This window comes from Dendrobates tinctorius, unplaced genomic scaffold (genome assembly GCF_039654945.1).
Source record: "Dendrobates tinctorius isolate UK_male_01 unplaced genomic scaffold, ASM3965494v1 ptg000055l, whole genome shotgun sequence".
Taxonomy (NCBI): Eukaryota; Metazoa; Chordata; class Amphibia; order Anura; family Dendrobatidae; genus Dendrobates; species Dendrobates tinctorius.
Window position 1 is genome coordinate 4071619 of NW_027361723.1, and position 20688 is coordinate 4092306.

A 20688-nucleotide genomic window follows, 5' to 3' on the forward strand; every position below is an offset into this window, starting at 1 on the left:
ATCGGCGCATCCCGACCTGTCAGCAATTCCAGAATTTCTCAGGCCAAAGCAGTGTCCGATCTCCGCCTCCGATGCGCGTTCCTTCTGCCGGTTGTAGTATAATTTAAAGTTAATGATGTATGTACGTGGTGTGCGAGTGTGTACTTGATCATACGAAGCCACGGAGCCAACCAGCGTCGGTGGGGTTAATCCTTAAAGGGACGCGCGTCCACCTGTGTCTTAATGTCTTTATCACTGCAGAAAGGGAAGGTCTGCGACTTTCTACTACGCCGTTTTTCAATCATTCACATTTTCACCACCTCTGCTTGCTGTCAGTGAATGTATCTAGCGCCAATAGAATAAATCAGCCGAGAGTCTCCAGCGCTCGCAGCTGACATTGGTAGCGAGCCGAGAAAGGAGTCAGTGCAATTAAAGGCATCACAACGGCAAAGTCTTGATAATGTCGCCCCCACGGCAAGGCATCGTCCGCGGCCGCTGTTCTATGTTGTGCGTTCATTTTCATCCCACCCCGTCCCCCACAATGGAGATCAGTGTCTGCCGCAGTCAAGGTTATGGCGATAAATTCCTCCATTGTCACTTTTGCTCGCAGTAAATTGGCTGGAGGCTTTCTCGCCGCAGAGACGGATAATTCGCTGCCGTATTTCAATTGGATTTAGAAATGAGTTGAAAGGCCGGATCATGCCTCCTATTACAGGGGGCTGCGGGGCGGCCGCGCTCCTGTCTGACTCCCTCATTACTTGCACTTAATACGCTTCCCACTCTGCTGCGTGATCTGCGGTCACACGGACGAGGGAGAGAGCGTGACGCCAATGACGAGACAAGTGCTCAGAGGGCACACGAGGCCCCCGGGGTCCTTGGCCCCAGCGATCACACCATTAATTTCTAACTTCACCTTTCATTTCCCAGTCAGGCCTCAGTAATATTCGGGGCACGTGGAGCAGCCGCCGATGCTACAGTGACGGAGCAATGCTCTGCGACAGCTGCAACTGTTCGATGGGCTCCCTGTAACAATGAGGCAGGGGCCGATCAAGGCTCGAACTCGGCCATGATTCACAAGGCTATGTACACACACATATTTACCCGTCGTGTCTGTGAGTTATCTGGGGCGCTCCATCTGTGGATTACAGTGCCTTTGTAAAATTTCAGGGGGTGAATACTTTTCTAACTTTTCACATTACACATACAAACGTAAATGTATCTTGTTGAGATTTTCTGTCATACAACACAAAGTATTTCCGCCGTGTAAAGGTAATGACACAAGGTTTTCTAATTAGTTTAAATATATGAATCTGATAATTGTGCCGTGAATTTTTATTCATCCCCCGGAGTCCATACTTTGTAGGACCATCTTTTGCTGCAATTACTGCTGCAGTCTTTTGGGGTCTCTCTCTCCCACCTCTCGCTGCAGTTGTTTGGGGTCTGTCTCTCCACCTTTCTCTGCAGTCTTTTGGGGTCTGCTCTCAAGCTTTGCACATCCCGGAGGTGACATTTTGCCCCTTCCTCTCTGCCCCCTCGCTCTCGCTCAGTGACATTGGATGGAGATGACTGCGATCAGTAATTTCTCCTTCTCCTTATTGGGGGACACAGGTACTGTGGGTGTATGCTTCCGCCGCCTGGAGGCTGACACTAAGTGAAAAAAGAGGTTAGCTCCTCCTCCGCCGTATACACCCTCGCCCCGATTGCGGGCGGAAACCAGTTCATGCTTAGTGTCCGTTGGAGGCACATGTCTGTTTTTTCTTCCTACTTTTTTTTTTCTCTTTTTCTATGAAGATGAGACAGGGGCTACGGACCATATTGAAAGGGTCTGATCTCCCCAAACCAACAACGGGCGAGCACGTGCAAGTGTCGCCTCCATGTATCCTCTCCCGCAACGTGGGACACGATGCCAGATGTAGCCCTGACCACCCCTAGGTATTGAAACCATGAGCTGTACAGAGGCACAAGCATAGTCTGTGCGGCCCCCACTGCTCTACCAATGCTAGACGGCAGTGCTGCAAGGTGGCGGACTGTCCCTTTCCTCGTAAGGAATGATGGAGCCAGGGTGCCTGCACCATCCTGGTTGTGGCTCCCCGACCCCTTCCCGTCAACCTGTTCTGGAAGGATCTTCAACAACATCGTCATGGAGGGGATGGCCGGGGAGGGCTCCTGCAGCAGCGTCTACAGGGCTGGAGCCCTCAGCCTCGTGCGGTCGGCGAAGGTAGTCCCTTTTCCTCCCTCCCCCCCCCCTCCCCGGCGCGCATAGCGGCGTGCCCTGAGCCCGCCCAATCCCCCCCTGTCGCGGGCAGGCGCTAAAAATCCAGCCCGCGGCTTCGGCCGGTGCTAGGCCGTGGACGTACGTCCCGCCTCCCCTCTCTCCGCGTCACTTCCGGCCCTCCCCCGTGGCCTGGGCGGACGCCGGATAAATTGAGCCCCAGGCTTCGGAGCAGGGCTAGGCCGCAACCGGAAGTACCGACAGGACGCTGCTTCCGATGGCCCGCGCGCAGCTGAGGCGTGCAGAGGAGCAGCGCTCGGCGCATCCAGGACACGTGGGGACACAGGACTGGGGTAAGTGCTGCACCCCAAACCCTGAGCCACGCTACATGTAATCGAGGGGTTCCCCCCCCAGAGGGTATTGCGGCCGAGCAGATATAATATGGCCGGAAAAGTGAAGACGCACACATTCCTATACGCTGCATGCACCTCCTGTCGGGCTGCTTTTCCGCGGGCGCAGAGCAAACAATTATGCGAAGCCTGCGATTCCGAATACGCCCAGGAGCCCTCCCCTGTGACCGAGCCCAGTGATCCAAGTCCCCCGGAATGGGCCCGATCACTGTCGCAGTCTATGGCATCGCTTACAAAGGCGATTGAGTCCCTTCGTGCCCCAGATAGGGGCAGGGGTAGCGGCTCGCCTGTCTTGGCGGGGTCCTCCACCTCACAAGAGCCTCCGGCCTGCAGGGGCCGCTCTCACTCCAGGCAGACGCGGGGAAAACTAACCCACACGGCGTCTCCCGGCCCATCCGGTGCCTTGGCATCCGTGAGTTCTGCATATCGCTCTCCTTCACCAGTAGTTGAGAGCAAGCAAAGCTCAGATAATAACTTGGATGAACCCCTGGACCTAGATACCCCGGGGTGTTGAGAAACGGTGGCAGCCTTATCGAAGCGGTCAATCAGACGCTGGTGATTGAGGATGATTCCGCCCTTGCTTCAGGCCATAAGGTGTCTTTTAATCGGGCTAAGCGGCTGCACAGAGTATTTTGCACTCACCCAGAGTTCGAGGGCATAGTACAACGACACAGGGAACAGCCAGACAGGCATTTTTCTGGCCAGAAGGCACTCGAGGCGAGGTATCCGTTTGCCCCGGACCTCTGTAAGAAATGGACGGAATCCCCAACGGTGGATCCGCCCCTGTCACGCTTGGCCTCTAAGACCTTGTTGTCTGTACCTAGTGGTTCTTCTATTAAGGATCCCACGGATCGTCTCATAGAGAGCTTGGCCCGCTCAGTGTTTGAAGCATCAGGATCAGCACTCTCTCCCTCCTTTGCGGCAACGTGGGTAGCCAAAGCCATGATTTCTTGGTCAGAATCATTGTATAGGGCCTTGCAGGATAGAGACCTACCTGCGGAGGTATCAGAGATCGCAAGTCAGATCGCTATGGCCAGGGACTACTTAATCAATCCTTCTTTGGATGCGGCCAAATACGCGGCGCTTGTGGCTGCAAATGCAATTTCTATTAGAAGAGCGCTATGGTTAAGGACATGGCGGGCTGATTCTACCTCCAAGAAGTCCTTAACATCCCTGCCTTATCAGTGCGGCCGCCTATTCGGAGAAAGATTAGACCAGCTCATCTCCGATGCCACAGAGGGAAAGAGTAGTTTTCTCCCTCAACAAAGGGTCAAGCCACCGTTTCGCCATCAGTTTCAGGCATGGTTTTGGGCCTTTTGCAACCCCGGGTGGACTACAGCGGCCAGCTCCGCTCCAGGTCGCTCCAATCAGGATAGGGAGCGACAGGTCTCATATAGAGCCAACCCCTTGGGGAGGATGCGTGCTCGCCAGGCCAGATCGAGGGGAACCAGGTCCCAAAGATCCTCAGCCATATGACTCAAAGCATTTTTTAGGCAACATCAGCAAAGTAGGCGGCCGCCTACTCTGGTTTCGCCACGTCTGGGTCACCGTCGCACCCGACTCATGGGTGACAGAGCTGGTGTCCTCGGGGTACAAGATAGTTTGTCAGGTACCCCCCAAAACGATTCTTTCCCGTCTTCCCAAAGGGGAGACCCGAGCAAGGGCGTTACTAGGAGTCACTCCAGCGCAGCGGAGTGATCATCCCCGTGCCGGAGCACGAAAGGGCTCAAGGCTTCTATTCCAACCTATTCGCGGTCCCCAAAAAGGACAGGACCGTCAGGCCTGTTTTGGACCTGAAGCTCCTGGACAAATTCATCAGGATCAGACATTTTCGAATGGAGTTTCTTCGTTCACTTATATCGGCCATGGGGCAGGGAGAATACTTGGCCTCTATCGACATACAGGACGCCTACCTGCACATCCCCATTTTTCCTCCGCATCAGAGGTTCCTACGCTTCGCCATCAATGACCTACATTTCCAGTTTGCAGCGCTGCCCTTCGGGCTAGCCACCGCCCCCAGGGTGTTCACAAAAGTCATGGCAGTCGTCATGGCCATCTTGCACTCTCGGGGCATGGTCGTCTTGCCGTACCTAGACGACCTCTTGGTCAAGGCCCCTTCGTTTCGGGCATGCGAGGAGAGGGTCAGCATGTGAAAGAGAGAAGATGGGCCTTGAGCATTTAATATGACTAAATTTGCTCCTCTTATGAGCATGAGCCCCTTTGCTAATAGATAGACATTTTGATGCATTGTTGCATTGTATTGCCTTTTAGACTCTGCGCATGTGCAGTGTTGATCTCTTGAATGCTTTGTATTTTATAACAAAAAAACCTAGAAACGCCTATATGAGTATCCTGTGTGCACAGTCATCCAAATCGCACCTTGTATACCTTATATTTAGTATCTTTTGTAAGCGTGCTTATAATATGCATAAGCATATGCGGACACCAGATAATCAATCGGGTGCTTATGAGTGCGCCTGTGCTCCTATATCTTTGCCTAGCCAGCACGCACGTGCGTGATTAATGATGGGTGCTTTTGAGTGCGCCTGCATCTTTATACTATTGCCTAGCTATCGTGTATGTGCGTGACCAATCACAGTGGTATTATGTCTCTGTAATGTGCACCAAGCCTCCGATATTCTGGGCATGCGCGGAACACGCTTCTTTCTTTTCATTTGACTGAACTTTACAATGCTTTTGCACAGACTCTTGACAAGATGGCCGTGTCCATACTTCCCCATGCGGCGTTCTCATGATCTCTAGCTGTACAAGTGAATAGTATATTCTAATTATACATGTACCGGTATATATATAGACTGCAAACGCTAAGCAAAGCATGCTATCTCTTCCCCGAGGAAGCCACCATTGTGGCTGTAACGAATGGAAGCGGAGGCAGAGATGGTGAAGTTCACATTCGTTTTTATTTTTTAAGTGGAACCTCGGGACCACGGTCTGGGGGGCTCCGAAGGGGGCGTGACTAGTGAGCCCCGGGCACCCGCAGTAAAGCCCCTCAGGCAGGGCCAGAATGGAATACCCGGAGGACACATGTGCTACCTCCGGTTAGACCCCGATCACGTGGCAGCTGTCCCAGCGGGACTAAAAGGGATAACAAAAGTTACAGCAGAGTCCGTAATGCGCTGGGTCCTGGATCCGGTTAGCTGGTACGGAGTCGGTTCCAGTGACCTTCACACAGTCCTTGGACTCGGATGGCTGTAGGCGGAGCGGGATGGCTTAGGCCCAGATGGTTGCTAATATAACCAAGTAACACAGGATACTGATATGCTGTGGAGACAAAGAGCATTAGACAATGCACAGAGACTGCAGATGCAGCGCAGACAGGTTAGCATGAGAACCGGATGTAGCAATGATAGATACTCGTTGCTCCGGCGCTCTCCCTATGGAGGAGAGGCCAGAAATAGCAGCCAGTGCGCTGACATAGGTTGATTGCATTTTTTGAATAATGCACGCCGCCCCTTTAAGAAGGCAAGAGAGCGGGCGGGCGTGTCCTAATAGCCTTAGCTACAGATCTCCTCACAGGGCGCCAGGAGGAGGAGGCAGGAGGGAGGACAGAACGCTGAGCAGCAGCATGAGAGGCTCAAGGTGAGTGCCCAGAACGGAGAGCAGCGGCAGGCCTGGACGCAGCGCCAGGACGGGGGCCAGGTGTAACAGCGGCAGACGTGGGCGCAGCGCCAGGACGGGGACCAGGTGTAACAGTATCCCCCTTTTTACACCCCCTCTTCTTCAAGCCTGCGTAGAACCGTTTACGGAGAAAAGGAGCCTGGATGTTCTCCCTAGGCTCCCAAGATCTCTCCTCAGGACCAAAACCCTTCCAGTCCACCAGGTAATAGGTCTTACCCCTTACTTTTTTTTACGGCCAGGATATGTTTTACCTCAAAAACATCATCCTCCCGAGACAGGGTCAGGAGTGGTACCCAGATCCTTAAAGAAGGGACTCAAAACTACTGGTTTGAGGAGAGAAACATGAAAGGAGTTAGGCACACGTAGGGACGTGGGCAACTTCAGCTTGTACGAGACTTGGATTGATCTGTCTCAAGATCTCAAATGGTCCGATGAACCGAGAACCCAATTTGTAGGATGGCATCTTTAACCGGATGTACTTAGAAGAGAGCCATACCTTGTCTCCGGGACGAAAGATAGGCGCATCCAAACGTCTCTTGTCCGCATACCTTTTCATACGCTGGGAGGCTTTCTCCAGAGCAGTTTTGGTATCCCTACAGACCTTAGAAAAACCTTCGGAGAAAGTATCGGCAGCTGGAACGCCAGACGATCCGGAGATAGGAAGAGGTATTCCGGGTTGCAATCCGAAGACAATCTGAAAGGGAGACTTTCCAGAAGATTCACTTACTTGATTGTTGTAAGAAAATTCGGCCCAGGACAGTAAGTCTACCCAGTCGTCATGATGGGCGTTGATAAAGTGACGCAGGAATCCAGCCAGGATTTGATTTGTCCTCTCCACTTGTCCATTCGACTGGGAATGGTACGCTGAGGAAAAATCCAGTTCAATTCTTACCAGTTTACAAACTGCTCTCCAGAATCTTGAGGTGAACTGGACTCCTCTGTCGGACACGATGTGGAGAGGGAAACCATGGAGACGGAAGATGTGCCGGATGAACAGGTCCGCCAACTCAGGCGCAGTTGGAAGACCGGGTAGTGGAACTAAGTGGGCCATTTTAGAGAAGCGATCCACCACTACCCACACCACAGAACAGCCAGATGAGATCGGGAGATCTGTGATGAAGTCCATCGCGATATGTTGCCAGGGAGCAGACGGAATTGGAAGAGGCTGAAGCCTACCTGCGGGTAGATGCTTGGCCGTCTTGTTACGAGCACAGGAAGGACAGGCTGTGACGTACTCCAGAATGTCCTTAGCCATGGCAGGCCACCAGTAGTACCGGGAGATGAGTTGCAGAGTCTTTCTCTGGCCGGTGTGACCAGCCAACTTGGACGAGTGACCCCACCGAAGGACACGAGTACGCACAGAAGCTGACACGAAAGTCTTCCCTTGAGGCAGCCGGGCAAGATCAGTAGAAGCGACCGCGACTAACCTTGAGGGTTCAATGATGTGCTGCTTTTCTTCTTCTTGATCAATGTCATGTCCGCCATGTCTGTTATGTCCGCCATGTCTGTTTTGCCTCATGACCCCTGGAGCGGTGTGCACGCGCACCTCATGTCTGCTATCCTGCGTGTTCTCTAGAGCAATGTGCACACTCGCCTCATGATTGTTGGGCTGCAAGATGCCTGCATTTCTGCTCTGCCTTCTGTGATCGTCTCGTCATGTCTAGAACCCCTGATCATGTGTCCTTCCTATGTTCCAACAGAGGCTGGTTCTGCATTCATCTCTGCATGTCTGGAACTCTGATCATGTGACCTGCCTAGGTGTCAGCACTGGTTCTGCAATCATCCCTGCATGTCTGGAATACTGATCATGTGACTGCTTCCTGTGATCCTGTAGGATCTGAATTGGAAGTTCTCCCCTGGTTCTGACCCGGAAGTGGAGGTGCTAGTGCCCTATATCAGACCGCACCTTCCTATGATCAGGGCTTGAGTATTGTGTTGCTTCCCTGCATGGCTGCTTGGTCTGCTGGGTCGCTCCCTCTATTCTGTGCCCTTGCACTTTGCTCTGTCGTGCGTCTCTGCACACGCTCCGTGCTCGTACTCCGTCTCTTGTCCCGTGCCTTGTCTTACGTTTGTCCGTTCTGCCATGTTCGTCCTTGTCCTGCTTGGACTTGTAGTCCTTCTGTTATTCTCTGCCTTGCCTGTTTCTGCCGTGTCTTGTCTTCGCTATGCTCTGCCTTGTGTTTCCCCTCTGTTCTCTGTCTCTGCCTGTTATTCCTGCTCTCTGTTCTATGGTGCTCTCTAGCACGTTACCTGGCTAGTCCCAAGGCTTTACCTTGGCCTGGCTCTGGGCTTCGGCCTACGCTCCGCTGCTAGCCTTGTTCCTGCTCTGACCTGACTCTGTGTTTCTGGCTATGCTTCCGTTCCGTATTCTGTGTCCCGTACTGTGGTCTTGCTCTGCCCTGTTTCTCGTCTTGCCTTGCTTTGCTGCTTCGTGTGCCCTTTGCATGCGCCTGGCCTTCCTAGCCTCCTGTTTGTGCCTCAGCCGTGCCCGCCCTAGTCGTGGTCGTGCCCGCCTGTTTGTGCCTCAGCCGTGCTCGTCGGTCAGTGACAGCTGTGTCACCTGCCATGCCTCAGCCGGGTTCGCTGGAGTCTTGCCCATCTGTCAGTGCCGCAGCCCGATCAGCTAGCCAGTGCCCCAGTCGTGCCCCAGGACTCTGCCTCGCCTTACCCTGGTGTGCCTCTCTGCACGCGCAGGACTCTGCCTCGCCTGACCCTGGCGTGCCTCTCTGCACGCGCAGGACTCTGCCTCGCTTGACCCTGGCGTGCCTCTCTGCACACGCAGGACTCTGCTTCGCCTGACCCTGGCGTGTCCTTCTACACGCACAGGCCTCTGTCCTTGTACCCGTCCCTGGCATGCACCTCGGCATGCGCAGGCCTCCGTCCTTTGAACCTGATCCTGGTGTGTCTCCAAGCACGCACCCTGCGTTGAACCCTGGTGTGGTTCCAAGCACGCACCCTGCCTTGAACCCTGGCTTGCCTGCCGGATTCCCGAAACTTGCCGACCGCTGCCAGAGGCCCGCAACCAGACGACTGCAGCCTGATGTTTGGACCCTGTCGGTCGTTGCCAGTAGTCCGGAGTCTGATGCCATCGCACCCCGTCTTGGATCCTGGCATGCCCTTGCACGCACCCTGCCTTGGACTCTAGCGTGTCTCTCGGCGAGCACCTTGTCTTGGACTCTGGCGTGTCCTAGCACACATCCCTTCTAGGAACTCTTGTGTGATCCTTAACACGTACCCTGCCCTGGACCCTGGTATGTTTTCGTGCACGTGTTATGCTTGGAACATTTGGCGTGCCCTTGCACGCCAATTGCCATGTTTCACTGTTTGTGCCCTGCACCTGATTCCCTGTTTATGCTTTGCACCTGAATAAAGTGTGAAACCACGTTTGCTGAAGAAACTCTGTGACTTCGCTTTATGTTTGGTATCCTGTCCGTCCTGTTGCCAGAAACTCAATAGTGTCTCCTTGAGCCGGCCGTCTGGTCCAGCTGCCGTGGTGGCTCACCCCCTTGGTCTTGCCCCTGACACTCCCTGTATAGGGGGTGGCTCCTCACTAGGTCAGCTCGCCCTAGGTGGGTGGGTGCCATGGCCCAGAGGGTCCGCTCATTCAAGAAAAGCGACTTAGCGTAAGCTGACGCTCGTCACAATCAGGAGGTAGAAAGGCTCTGGAAAGTGCATCTGCTTTGACATTTTTGTCAGCTGGGCGAAAATGTCAGACCTCATCTGGAATATTGTGTCCAGTTTTGGGCACCACATTTTAAAAAAGACATCAACAAACTGGAGCAAGTTCAGAAAAGAGCGACCAGAATGGTGACCGGTCTGCAAACCCTGTCTTATGAGGAAAGGTTGCAGGATTTGGGAATGTTTAGTTTGCAAAAGAGAAGACTGAGAGGAGACTTAATAGCTGTCTACAAATATCTAAAAGGCTGTCACATTGTAGAAGGATCAACTTTATTCTCATTTGCACAAGGAAAGACTAGAAGCAATGGGATGAAACTGAATGGGAGGAGACACAGATTAGATATTAGAAAAAACTTTTTGACAGTTAGAGTGATCAATGAGTGGAACAGGCTGCCACGAGAAGTGGTGAGTTCTCCTTCAATGGAAGTCTTCAAACAGAGGCTGGACAGACATCTGACTGGGATGATTTAGCGAATCCTGCTTTGAGCAGGGGGTTGGACCAGATGGCCCAGGAGGTCCCTTCCAACTCTACGATTCTATGATTTCTATGAAGAACAAAGATAAAATGAACAAAAAACAAAGCCCAGCGGGCTTGACGAGGATTCAGCCTTTGTGCCGTTTGGAGGTAAGCAAGATTTTTGTGATCGGTGTATACGACTACCTGATGAAGAGCTCCTTCTAGAAGATGCCTCCACTCCTCCAGAGCCAATTTGATAGCCAACAATTCCCGATCCCCATCAGAATAATTCCTCTATGCGGAAGAAAAAACCTTGGAAAAAAAACCACAGGAATGCATTCGCCCGGAGGACGATTTCTGGGTTAGTACAGCTCCCGCACCTACTGAAGAGAAATCGACCTCAAGAAAAAATTGTTCATTGGAGTTAGGACGATGAAGAACAGGTGCGACAGCAACGGCCTTTTTGAGAGAAACAAAGTCCTCCTCAGCCTCAGGAGGCCAATCCTTCGGATTTGTACCTTTCCGGGTTAGAGCTGAGATGGGCGCCACTCGGGTGGAGAAGTTAGGAATGAATTGCCTGTAGTAGTTGGCGAAGCCCAGGAATCGCTGTATGGCCTTCAACCCAGACGGATGAGGCCACTTGAGTACAGCCGATAACTTCTCTGGATCCATTTTTAATCCTGTGGAGGAAACAATGTAACCGAGGAAAGGCAAAGAGGATTGTTCAAAGAGGCACTTTTCAAACTTGGCGTACAGTCTGTTCTCCCTGAGCCTCTGTAAGACCAGGCGCACTTGTCGGCGATGCGAGACCAAGTCAGTAGAAAAAATCAGAATGTCGTCTAGGTAGACAAGAACACAGGTGTAAAGCAGATCCTTGAAAATGTCATTGACGAACTCTTGGAAAACAGCGGGAGCATTGCTTAGACCAAACGGCATTACCAGGTACTCGAAGTGGCCATCACGGGTGTTGAAGGCTGTTTTCCATTCGTCTCCATCTCTGATTCGGATCAAATTGTAAGCCCCTCTGAGATCCAGCTTGGTGAAGATCCTGGCTCCTCGGAGACGGTCAAACAGTTCTGAAATTAGAGGCAAAGGGTACCTGTTTTTTACCGTGATCTTGTTTAGTCCTCGGTAGTCGATACAGGGCCGCAGGGACCCATCCTTTTTCTTCACGAAGAAGCCTGCTCCTGCCGGTGATGATGATTTTCGGATAAACCCTCTGGCCAAGTTCTCCTGCATGTAGTCCGACATAGCCTGAGTCTCTGCCTGGGAAAGAGGGTAAACTCTTCCACGGGGAGGAGATGTTCCAGGAAGAAGGTCTATTGGACAGTCATACGACCTGTGGGAGGAAGTTTTTCAGCCTCCTTTTTCCCGAAGACATCCGAGAAGGACCAGTAAGCGGATGGTAATCCCGGCAGGGTAGCAGGTTGGACTGGAGGTGAAGCTGGTTCAATCCGGGTTAAACAACGGTCCGAGCAGGAATCTCCCCAACGTAGAATTTTGCCTGTTCTCCAATTAAAGACTGGTTCATGTTTCTGAAACCAAGGCAAACCTAGAAGCAAGGGGTGAGACAAACCAGGGTACACATAAAAACGGATTCTTTCAGAATGCATAAGACCTACCCGGAGTTCCACTGGCTCAGTCTGGAACTGGACGGGTTCGGTCAGAGGCTGGCCATCGACAGCGGTTACCCGCAACGGGTTGGGAAGAGCCTGAACTGGTAAGTGGTAGCGATCTACAAGCGTCTGCTGGATAAAGCTTCCGGCGGCTCCGGAGTCCAACAGACAGAGTCCAGAAAATTTTATTGCTGCGCAGGTCACGGAGACTGAGATCTGCAACGAAGGAGAGGAACGTTCTCTACCTAGGGTGGCCACTCCTACCGAGCCTAGGCACAGGAGTTTTCCGACTTCTTTGGACAGGAGCGGATCAGGTGTTCGGAACTACCACAGTACAGACAGCTTCCGTTTTTGCGGTTCCTTGGCGTAAGAGAAGCAGGGCCGAAGCGGTCGACGTGACCCGGCCAGGTTCATTAAAGGTCCTGCGAAAAGTTTCTAGGAAAGATTGAAGATCATTAACCAGCGGGTCTCCTCTCTCCCATAACGGATTCAGCCAGGCGAGAGCCTCTCCTGCTAGATGTGACATAATGAAGCCCACTTTGGCACAATCGGAAGCAAACCTATGCCCCAAGATTTCGAAGTGTAGGGTACACTGATTGAGAAAACCCCGACACTGATTGGGATCACCATGGAAGCAGGTAGGAGCTGCCAGGCGGGGGCCCTTGCTTGTCATGACAGCAGGTACCTGGGTGTTGCTAGGTGAATCAGGAGCAGCCAGGTTCTGCAGAGAATCCATGCGGGTGGACAGGTTACGTAGATACGTCATGATCTTATCATGTTGATCTCTTAAACGGGTCACCTCTTGGCACAACTCCAACGTCGGAGGCCTCTAGGGTCCAGCGGATTCCATGGAAGGAGCAATCTAACGAATGGAAGCGGAGGCAGAGATGGTGAAGTTCACATTCATTTTTATTTTTTAAGTGGAACCTCGGAACCACGGTCCGGGGGGCTCCGAAGGGGGCGTGACTTGTGATCCCCGGGCACCCGTAGTAAAGCCCCTCAGGCAGGGCCAGAATGGAATACCCGGAGGACACAGGTGCTACCTCCGGTTAGACCCCGAACACGTAGCAGCTGTACCAGCGGGACCAAAAGGGATAACAAAAGTTACAGCAGAGTCCATAATGCGCTGGGTCCTGGATCCGGTTAGCTGGTACGGAGTCGGTTCCAGTGACCTTCACACAGTCCTTGGACTCGGATGGCTGTAGGCGGAACGGGATGGCTTAGGCCCAAATGGTTGCTGATATAACCAGGTAACAAAGGATACTGATATGCTATGGAAACAGCATTAGACAATGCACAGAGACTGCAGATGCAGCGCAGACAGGTTAGCATGAGGACCGGATGTAGCAATGATAGATACTCGTTGCTCCGGCGCTCTCCCTATGGAGGAGAGGCCAGAAATAGCAGCCAGTGCGCTGCCATTGGTTGATTGCATTGTTTGAATAATGCACGCCGCCCCTTTAAGAAGGCAAGAGAGCGGCGGGCGTGCCCTAATAGCCTTAGCTACAGATCTCCTCACAGGGCGCCAGGAGGAGGAGGCAGGAGGGAGGACAGAACGCTGAGCAGCAGCATGAGAGGCTCGAGGTGAGTGCCCAGAACGGAGAGCAGCGGCAGGCCTGGACGCAGTGCCAGGACGGGGGTCAGGTGTAACAGCGGCAGACCTGGGCGCAGCGCCAGGACGGGGACCGGGTGTAACAGTGGCGATACGTGTGGGAACCTAATCCACACCCCCTCCTCTTTCTTCCTACCACCAGGACTTTGGCTCAGACTCTGGGTTCTGCTTTTATCTGGATCTATGAAATGCAACTTGGTCCAGGAATGGGTTTGGTACATTTTTGTTGAATTGTGTGTGCCATTAGATTACTATCTTTTGCCACTGTGAGGGACCTGTACTATTTCAGGTTTACTATGTTTCCCTCTATATGCATATTCCGCCTTTCTGGGCCCATATGGTACTACAGTTCCCATGTCTAGCTATTATTGGGGACCTGCATTTTACTGGCTAATTGTCCCCCCTTTCCCTGTGTCTTTTTGTGGTCTTTTTGGCCCATACCATAGCATTCATCTGCACCTTATATTCATGCATTAATATTCTGCAATTTTTGTGTGTCATCATATGTATGAGTTATAATTGCCCCTTCAGGACATAGGGGTCATTCCTGGAGGATTCATTTACTTAAATTAGCCTTTATGTGCAGTACCACTTCAGGTGGTTCTTTTACACACTCACTTTCTATTATGTGCTACTAGGAGATTATTAGGTGTGGACAATCACTGCCTTCATGAAAAGGCATGATTTATTATTTTTTGAGTGTTCCAAGCGCACACTAATATTATTAATGATTTATTATAGGTCCTTGTGTTTTAAATGTTTTTAAAATGTATTGTGTGTTTTTGCTTTCTTTTCTGCTGTGGTCTTATTGTCTAAATAAAGAGTCAATTTATATTTTTTGTAATCAATCGAGGTGCTCCTTGCTTTATGGGCATGATCTCTCTTTTCTTGTATCATGAGAGGGTCAGCATCACGCTGGATATCTTTTCCCGCTTAGGGTGGTTAGTCAACATGAAGAAATCATCCTTGTCCCAGCCCAGAAGATTTCTTTATTAGGGATGATCTTCGATACCTGCCGAGGGTTGGTATTTCTCCCTCGAGACAAAGCCCTAGCGCTCCGGCAGGGAGTCCGGACGCTTCTCCAACCAGTCCCTCACACCATTGGTTTCGGGATGAGAATACTAGGAAAAATGGGGGCAGCAATGGAAGCGGTTCCGTTCGCCCAATTTCATCTTCGCCCCCTGCAGCACTCCCTCTTGTCATCTTGGGACAAGAACCCATTCAGCTCGATCACCGGTGCCGGTTATCCTCTCAGGTCAGGCAGTCGCTCGAGTGGTGGTCAGCAAGTTCCTCCCTGCTTAAAGGGAAGCCTTTTCCCCCAGACCAGTGGTTAGTAGTCACAATGGACGCCAGCCTCCTCGGCTGGGGAGCGATTTTTCACTACCACACAACCCAGGGACAATGGTCGCAACAGGAGGCACGCCTTCCGATCAACTTGTTGGAAATACAAGCGGTCTGGCTGGCTCTGCGACCGTTTCAGCACCTTCTAGCAGGCCGCCCCGTCCGGATTCAATCGGACAATGCCACGGCAGTGGCTTACATAAATCATCAAGGGGGCACCCGCAGCAGAGCAACCATGCGCGAGGTAGGGCACGTTCTTCACTGGGCCGAGAGGAACCATTCGGTGATATCGGCGGTCCAAATCCCGGGCTTGGAAAACTGGGCAGCGGACTTCCTCAGCCAGCAAGAGATCGCGTTCGGGGAATGGTCTCTGCACCCCGAGGTCTTCTAGCAGATTTGCCAACGGTGGGGAACACCGGATGTGGACCTGATGGCCTCCAGGGTGAACGCCAAGCTACCCTGTTTTGTCGCTCGGTCCCGGGACCCACAGGTGATCGCCGAGGATGCGTGAGTTCTGCCATGGAACCAGTTTCGCCTCCCATACTTGTTCCCTCCGCTGCCACTACTTCCGAGGGTCATCAAGAAGATCAAAACAGAAGGGGTTCCAGCAATTCTGCTAGCCCCAGACTGGCCAGGTCGAGCGTGGTACGCAGTCCTAGTGCAGCTGCTCGCCAACGTTCCTTGGCGACTCCCAGAGCGCCCAGATCTACTGTCCCAGGGCCCGATCTTCTACCCGAGCTCAGGGGCCCTGTGTTTGACTGCATGGCCGTTGAATCTTGGATTCTGACCCAGGCAGGGTTTGGACGCGAAGTGGTCGCTACAATGGTTAGTGCCCGGAAGTCTACCTCGGCGAGAATTTACCATCACACCTAGAAGGTTTTCTTTGCTTGGTGTCAAGACCGCGGTTATTCTCCACTGAGATTCTCTATTTCCAACATCTTGGCCTTTCTCCAGTCTGGCCTACACTCAGGGTTGGCCCCGAGCTCCCTTAGAAGACAAGTATCGGCTTTATCCGTCCTTTTTCAGCGCAGAATTGCTACCATTATGCAGGTGAAAACTTTCATCCAGGGAGTCTCCAACTTGGTACCTTCTTATAAGGCGCCTCTGGACGCCTGGGACCATAACCGGGTCCTAAGTGTTCTGCAGGAAGCTCCATTTGAACCGCTACAAGATGTTTCTTTGTCGTACCTTTCCTGGAAAGTGGTATTCCTTGTAGCCATAACTTCCATCAGGCAAGTCTCGGAGCTGGCGGCCCTGTCCTGCTGAGCACCGTTTCTCACCTTCCACAAGGATAAGGTGGTCCTCAGACCAGCTCGCCCCTTCTGCCGAAGGTCGTTTCCTCGTTTCACATTAATGAGGATATTGTCTTGCCCTCTTTTTGTCCAGCATCGGTACACCGCGTGGAAAAGGCTCTACACACATTGGACCTGGTAAGAGCCCTCAGGAGGTACGTGTCAAGGACGGCACCCTTTCGACACACGCTCCCCGAGGGACGCAGGAAGGGACTCGCAGCCTCAAAATTGAACATAGCCAGGTGGATCCGTCTGACTATTCAGGAGGCGTACCGCATCAGGGTTGTGCCGGTTCCAGCAGGGATCAGAGCACACTCTCTACTCGGGCAGTGGGCGCCTCTTGGGCGCTTCGGCACCAGGCCTTGACGGAACAGGTTTGCAAGGCAGAAACCTGGTCCAGCATGCACATGTTTACCAAACAGTACAATTTCCATACTCAGGCTTCGGCGGATGCGAGCCTGGGTAGAAGGATTCTCCAAGCAGCGGTGGCGCACCTTTAGACACGAGGTGCATATAGCTTGGATCAGTGAGTCAATCTCCCACCCAGGGACTGCTTTAGGACGTCCCACAGTACATGTGTACCCGAATGAGACGAAGGAGAAACATGGATTTTTGTGATAAACCACCGTAAAATCCTTTTCTCCGAGACGCTCATTGGGGGACACAGCACCCACCCTGATAGCCGGTTGGCTTCTGTTTGTTTAATGTGCATTTTTGTTGACCTAATGTCAACATTAGGGTGGTTCTTTTCTAGACATATTGTTATCCGCATTAAGGCTGATTTTTGTTGTTCTCCTACTGCTTTTGCACGAAACAGGTTTCCTCCCGCAATCGGGGCGAGGGTGTATCCGTCTGAGGAGGAGCTAACCTCTTTTTTCACTTAGTGTCAGCCTCCAGGCGGCGGAAGCATACACCCACAGTACCTGTGTCCCCCAATGAGCGTCTCGGAGAAAAGGATTTTACAGTGAGTTTATCACAAAAATCCATGTTTTCACGTCTTGTCACAAATTCTCTGGGATTTGGGTCTGGACGGTGACTGGACCGCTCACACACAGGAATATGCTCTGATCTAAACCCTCCATTGTAGCTCTGGCAGTATGTTTAGGGTTGTCCTGCTGGAAGTTGATCCACGTCCCAGTCTCAAGTTATCTGCAGCCTGTAACAGATTTTCCTCCAGGATTGTCCTCTACTTAGCTCCGTTCATCTTCCTATCATCTCTAACCAGCTTTCTTGCCCCTGCTGAAGAAAAGCCTCCCCACAGCAGGATGCTGCCACCACCATGTGTGACAGTGGGGATGGTGTTTTCAGGGTGATGTGCAGTGTTAGTTTTCAGCGATATATAGCATTTTGCATTTAGCCCATAAAGTTCTCCTTTGGTCTTCTCTGACCAGAGTCCCTTCTTCCATAAGCTCGCTGTGTCCACTACATCGCTTTTATGCCTTGCTTTCAAAAATGTCTTTCTTATTGCTGCTCTTCCATAAAAGGCATATTTGTGAAGAATATGACTAATATTTGTCCTGTGGACAAATTCTCCCACCTGAGCTGCGGATCTCTGCAGATCCTCACCAGTGACCATTTGCCTCTCGGTTGCTTCTCTAATTAGTGCTCTTCTTGCTTGGGATATCAGTGTATGTGGACGGCCATGTCTTGGTAGGTTTGCAGTTGTGCTATACGCCTTCCATTTTCAGATGATGGTCTGCACAGTGCTCTGTGAGATGTTCATAACTTGAGCTATGTTTTATAACTTAGCCCTGCTTTCCTCTTCGCCAAAACTTTATCCCTGACCTGTCTGGTGTGCTCCTTGGTTTTCATGATGCTATTTGATCCCTAATGTTCTGGCAAAAATCTCTGAGGCCTTCACAGAACAGCTGTAGTTATACTGAGAAGAAATCACACCCAGGTGGACTCAGTGTACTAACTATGTGACTTCTGTAGGTGATTGGTCACTTAGGATTTTATTTAGGGTCATCAGACTACGGGGGGGGCGGCTGAATACTAATGCACAATGTTCAGATTTATATTTTTAAAATATTTAGACAACCATTTACATGTCACAAAAAATCCAAATAAAATACAGTTAAATTTTTTGCAACCTTAAAAAAAAAAGTGGAAAAGTTCAAAGCACTGTATTTGTGGTACTGTCTGTGTGTTACTCAACAATGTATGATTACTATGGCTTATTTCTGTGACTGTTTAACTTTCCACAGGCTTTTATTGCTAAACAGACTGCGTCAAAATCAGAATCAGCAGCGATGGAGGAGTCGGGGTCTCTGCTTTATTGGAGGCGTCATGTATAGAGTCTCTGCTAATAAACTTTCCAAAACATGGAGCCCCGGCAGTGGCAGCAAACTCACCCCAAAGACCAGTAAGTGATATCTTCTGAAAGTCCAACTGCTATGATGCTGCTCCTTATGTACAAGAATATAACTACTATACTACTGCTCCTATGTACAAGAATATAACTACTATACTACTGCTCCTATGTACAAGAATATAACTACTATAATACTGCTCCTATGTACAAGAATATAACTACTGTAATACTGCCCCCATGTACAAGAATATAACTACTATAATACTGCTCCTATATACAAGAATATAACTACTATAATACTGCCCCTATGTACAAGAATATAACTACTATAATACTGCCCCTATGTACAAGAATATAACTACTATAATACTGCTCACTATGTACAAGAATATAAATACTATAATACTGCCCCTATGTACAGGAATATAACTACTATAATACTGCTCCTATGTACAAGAATATAACTACTATAATACTGCCCCCATGTACAAGAATATAACTACTATAATACTGCTCCTATATACAAGAATATAACTACGATAATACTGCTCCTATGTACAAGAATATAACTACTATAATACTGCTCACTATGTACAAGAATAAAACTACTATACTACTGCTCCTATATACAAGAATATAACTACGATAATACTGCTCCTATGTACAAGAATATAACTACTATAATACTGCCCCCATGTACAAGAATATAACTACTATACTACTGCTCCTATGTACAAGAATATAACTACTATAATACTGCTCCTATGTACAAGAATATAACTACTGTAATACTGCCCCCATGTACAAGAATATAACTACTATAATACTGCTCCTATATACAAGAATATAACTACTATAATACTGCCCCTATGTACAAGAATATAACTACTATAATACTGCTCACTATGTACAAGAATATAAATACTATAATACTGCCCCCATGTACAAGAATATAACTACTATAATACTGCTCCTATATACAAGAATATAACTACGATAATACTGCTCCTATGTACAAGAATATAACTACTATAATACTGCCCCTATGTACAAGAATATAACTACTATAATACTGCCCCTATGTACAAGAATATAACTACTATAATACTGCTCCTATGTACAAGAATATAACTACTATAATACTGCCCCCATGTACAAGAATATAACTACTATAATACTGCTCCTATATACAAGAATATAACTACGATAATACTGCTCCTATGTACAAGAATATAACTACTATAATACTGCTCACTATGTACAAGAATAAAACTACTATACTACTGCTCCTATATACAAGAATATAACTACGATAATACTGCTCCTATGTACAAGAATATAACTACTATAATACTGCCCCCATGTACAAGAATATAACTACTATACTACTGCTCCTATGTACAAGAATATAACTACTATAATACTGCTCCTATGTACAAGAATATAACTACTGTAATACTGCCCCCATGTACAAGAATATAACTACTATAATACTGCTCCTATATACAAGAATATAACTACGATAATACTGCTCCTATGTACAAGAATATAACTACTATAATACTGCCCCTATGTACAGGAATATAACTACTATAATACTGCTCCTATGTACAAGAATATAACTACTATAATACTGCCCCCATGTACAAGAATATAACTACTATAATACTGCTCCTATATACAAGAATATAACTACGATAATACTGCTCCTATGTACAAGAATATAACTACTATAATACTGCTCACTATGTACAAGAATAAAACTACTATACTACTGCTCCTATATACAAGAATATAACTACGATAATACTGCTCCTATGTACAAGAATATAACTACTATAATACTGCCCCCATGTACAAGAATATAACTACTATACTACTGCTCCTATGTACAAGAATATAACTACTATAATACTGCTCCTATGTACAAGAATATAACTACTGTAATACTGCCCCCATGTACAAGAATATAACTACTATAATACTGCTCCTATATACAAGAATATAACTACTATAATACTGCCCCTATGTACAAGAATATAACTACTATAATACTGCTCACTATGTACAAGAATATAAATACTATAATACTGCCCCCATGTACAAGAATATAACTACTATAATACTGCTCCTATATA

General features: G+C 49.6%; 1 protein-coding gene across 1 annotated transcript in view; it reads left to right on the forward strand.

Annotated features, from left to right (window-relative positions):
• Positions 1-20688, forward strand: part of ZC3H3 (zinc finger CCCH-type containing 3) — a 156733-nt gene that overhangs the window by 81027 nt on the left and 55018 nt on the right. The window contains exon 5 of the mRNA XM_073577360.1: positions 18444-18601. Within this exon, the coding sequence (XP_073433461.1) occupies positions 18444-18601 (158 nt within the window). The remainder of the gene's footprint in view (positions 1-18443; positions 18602-20688) is intronic.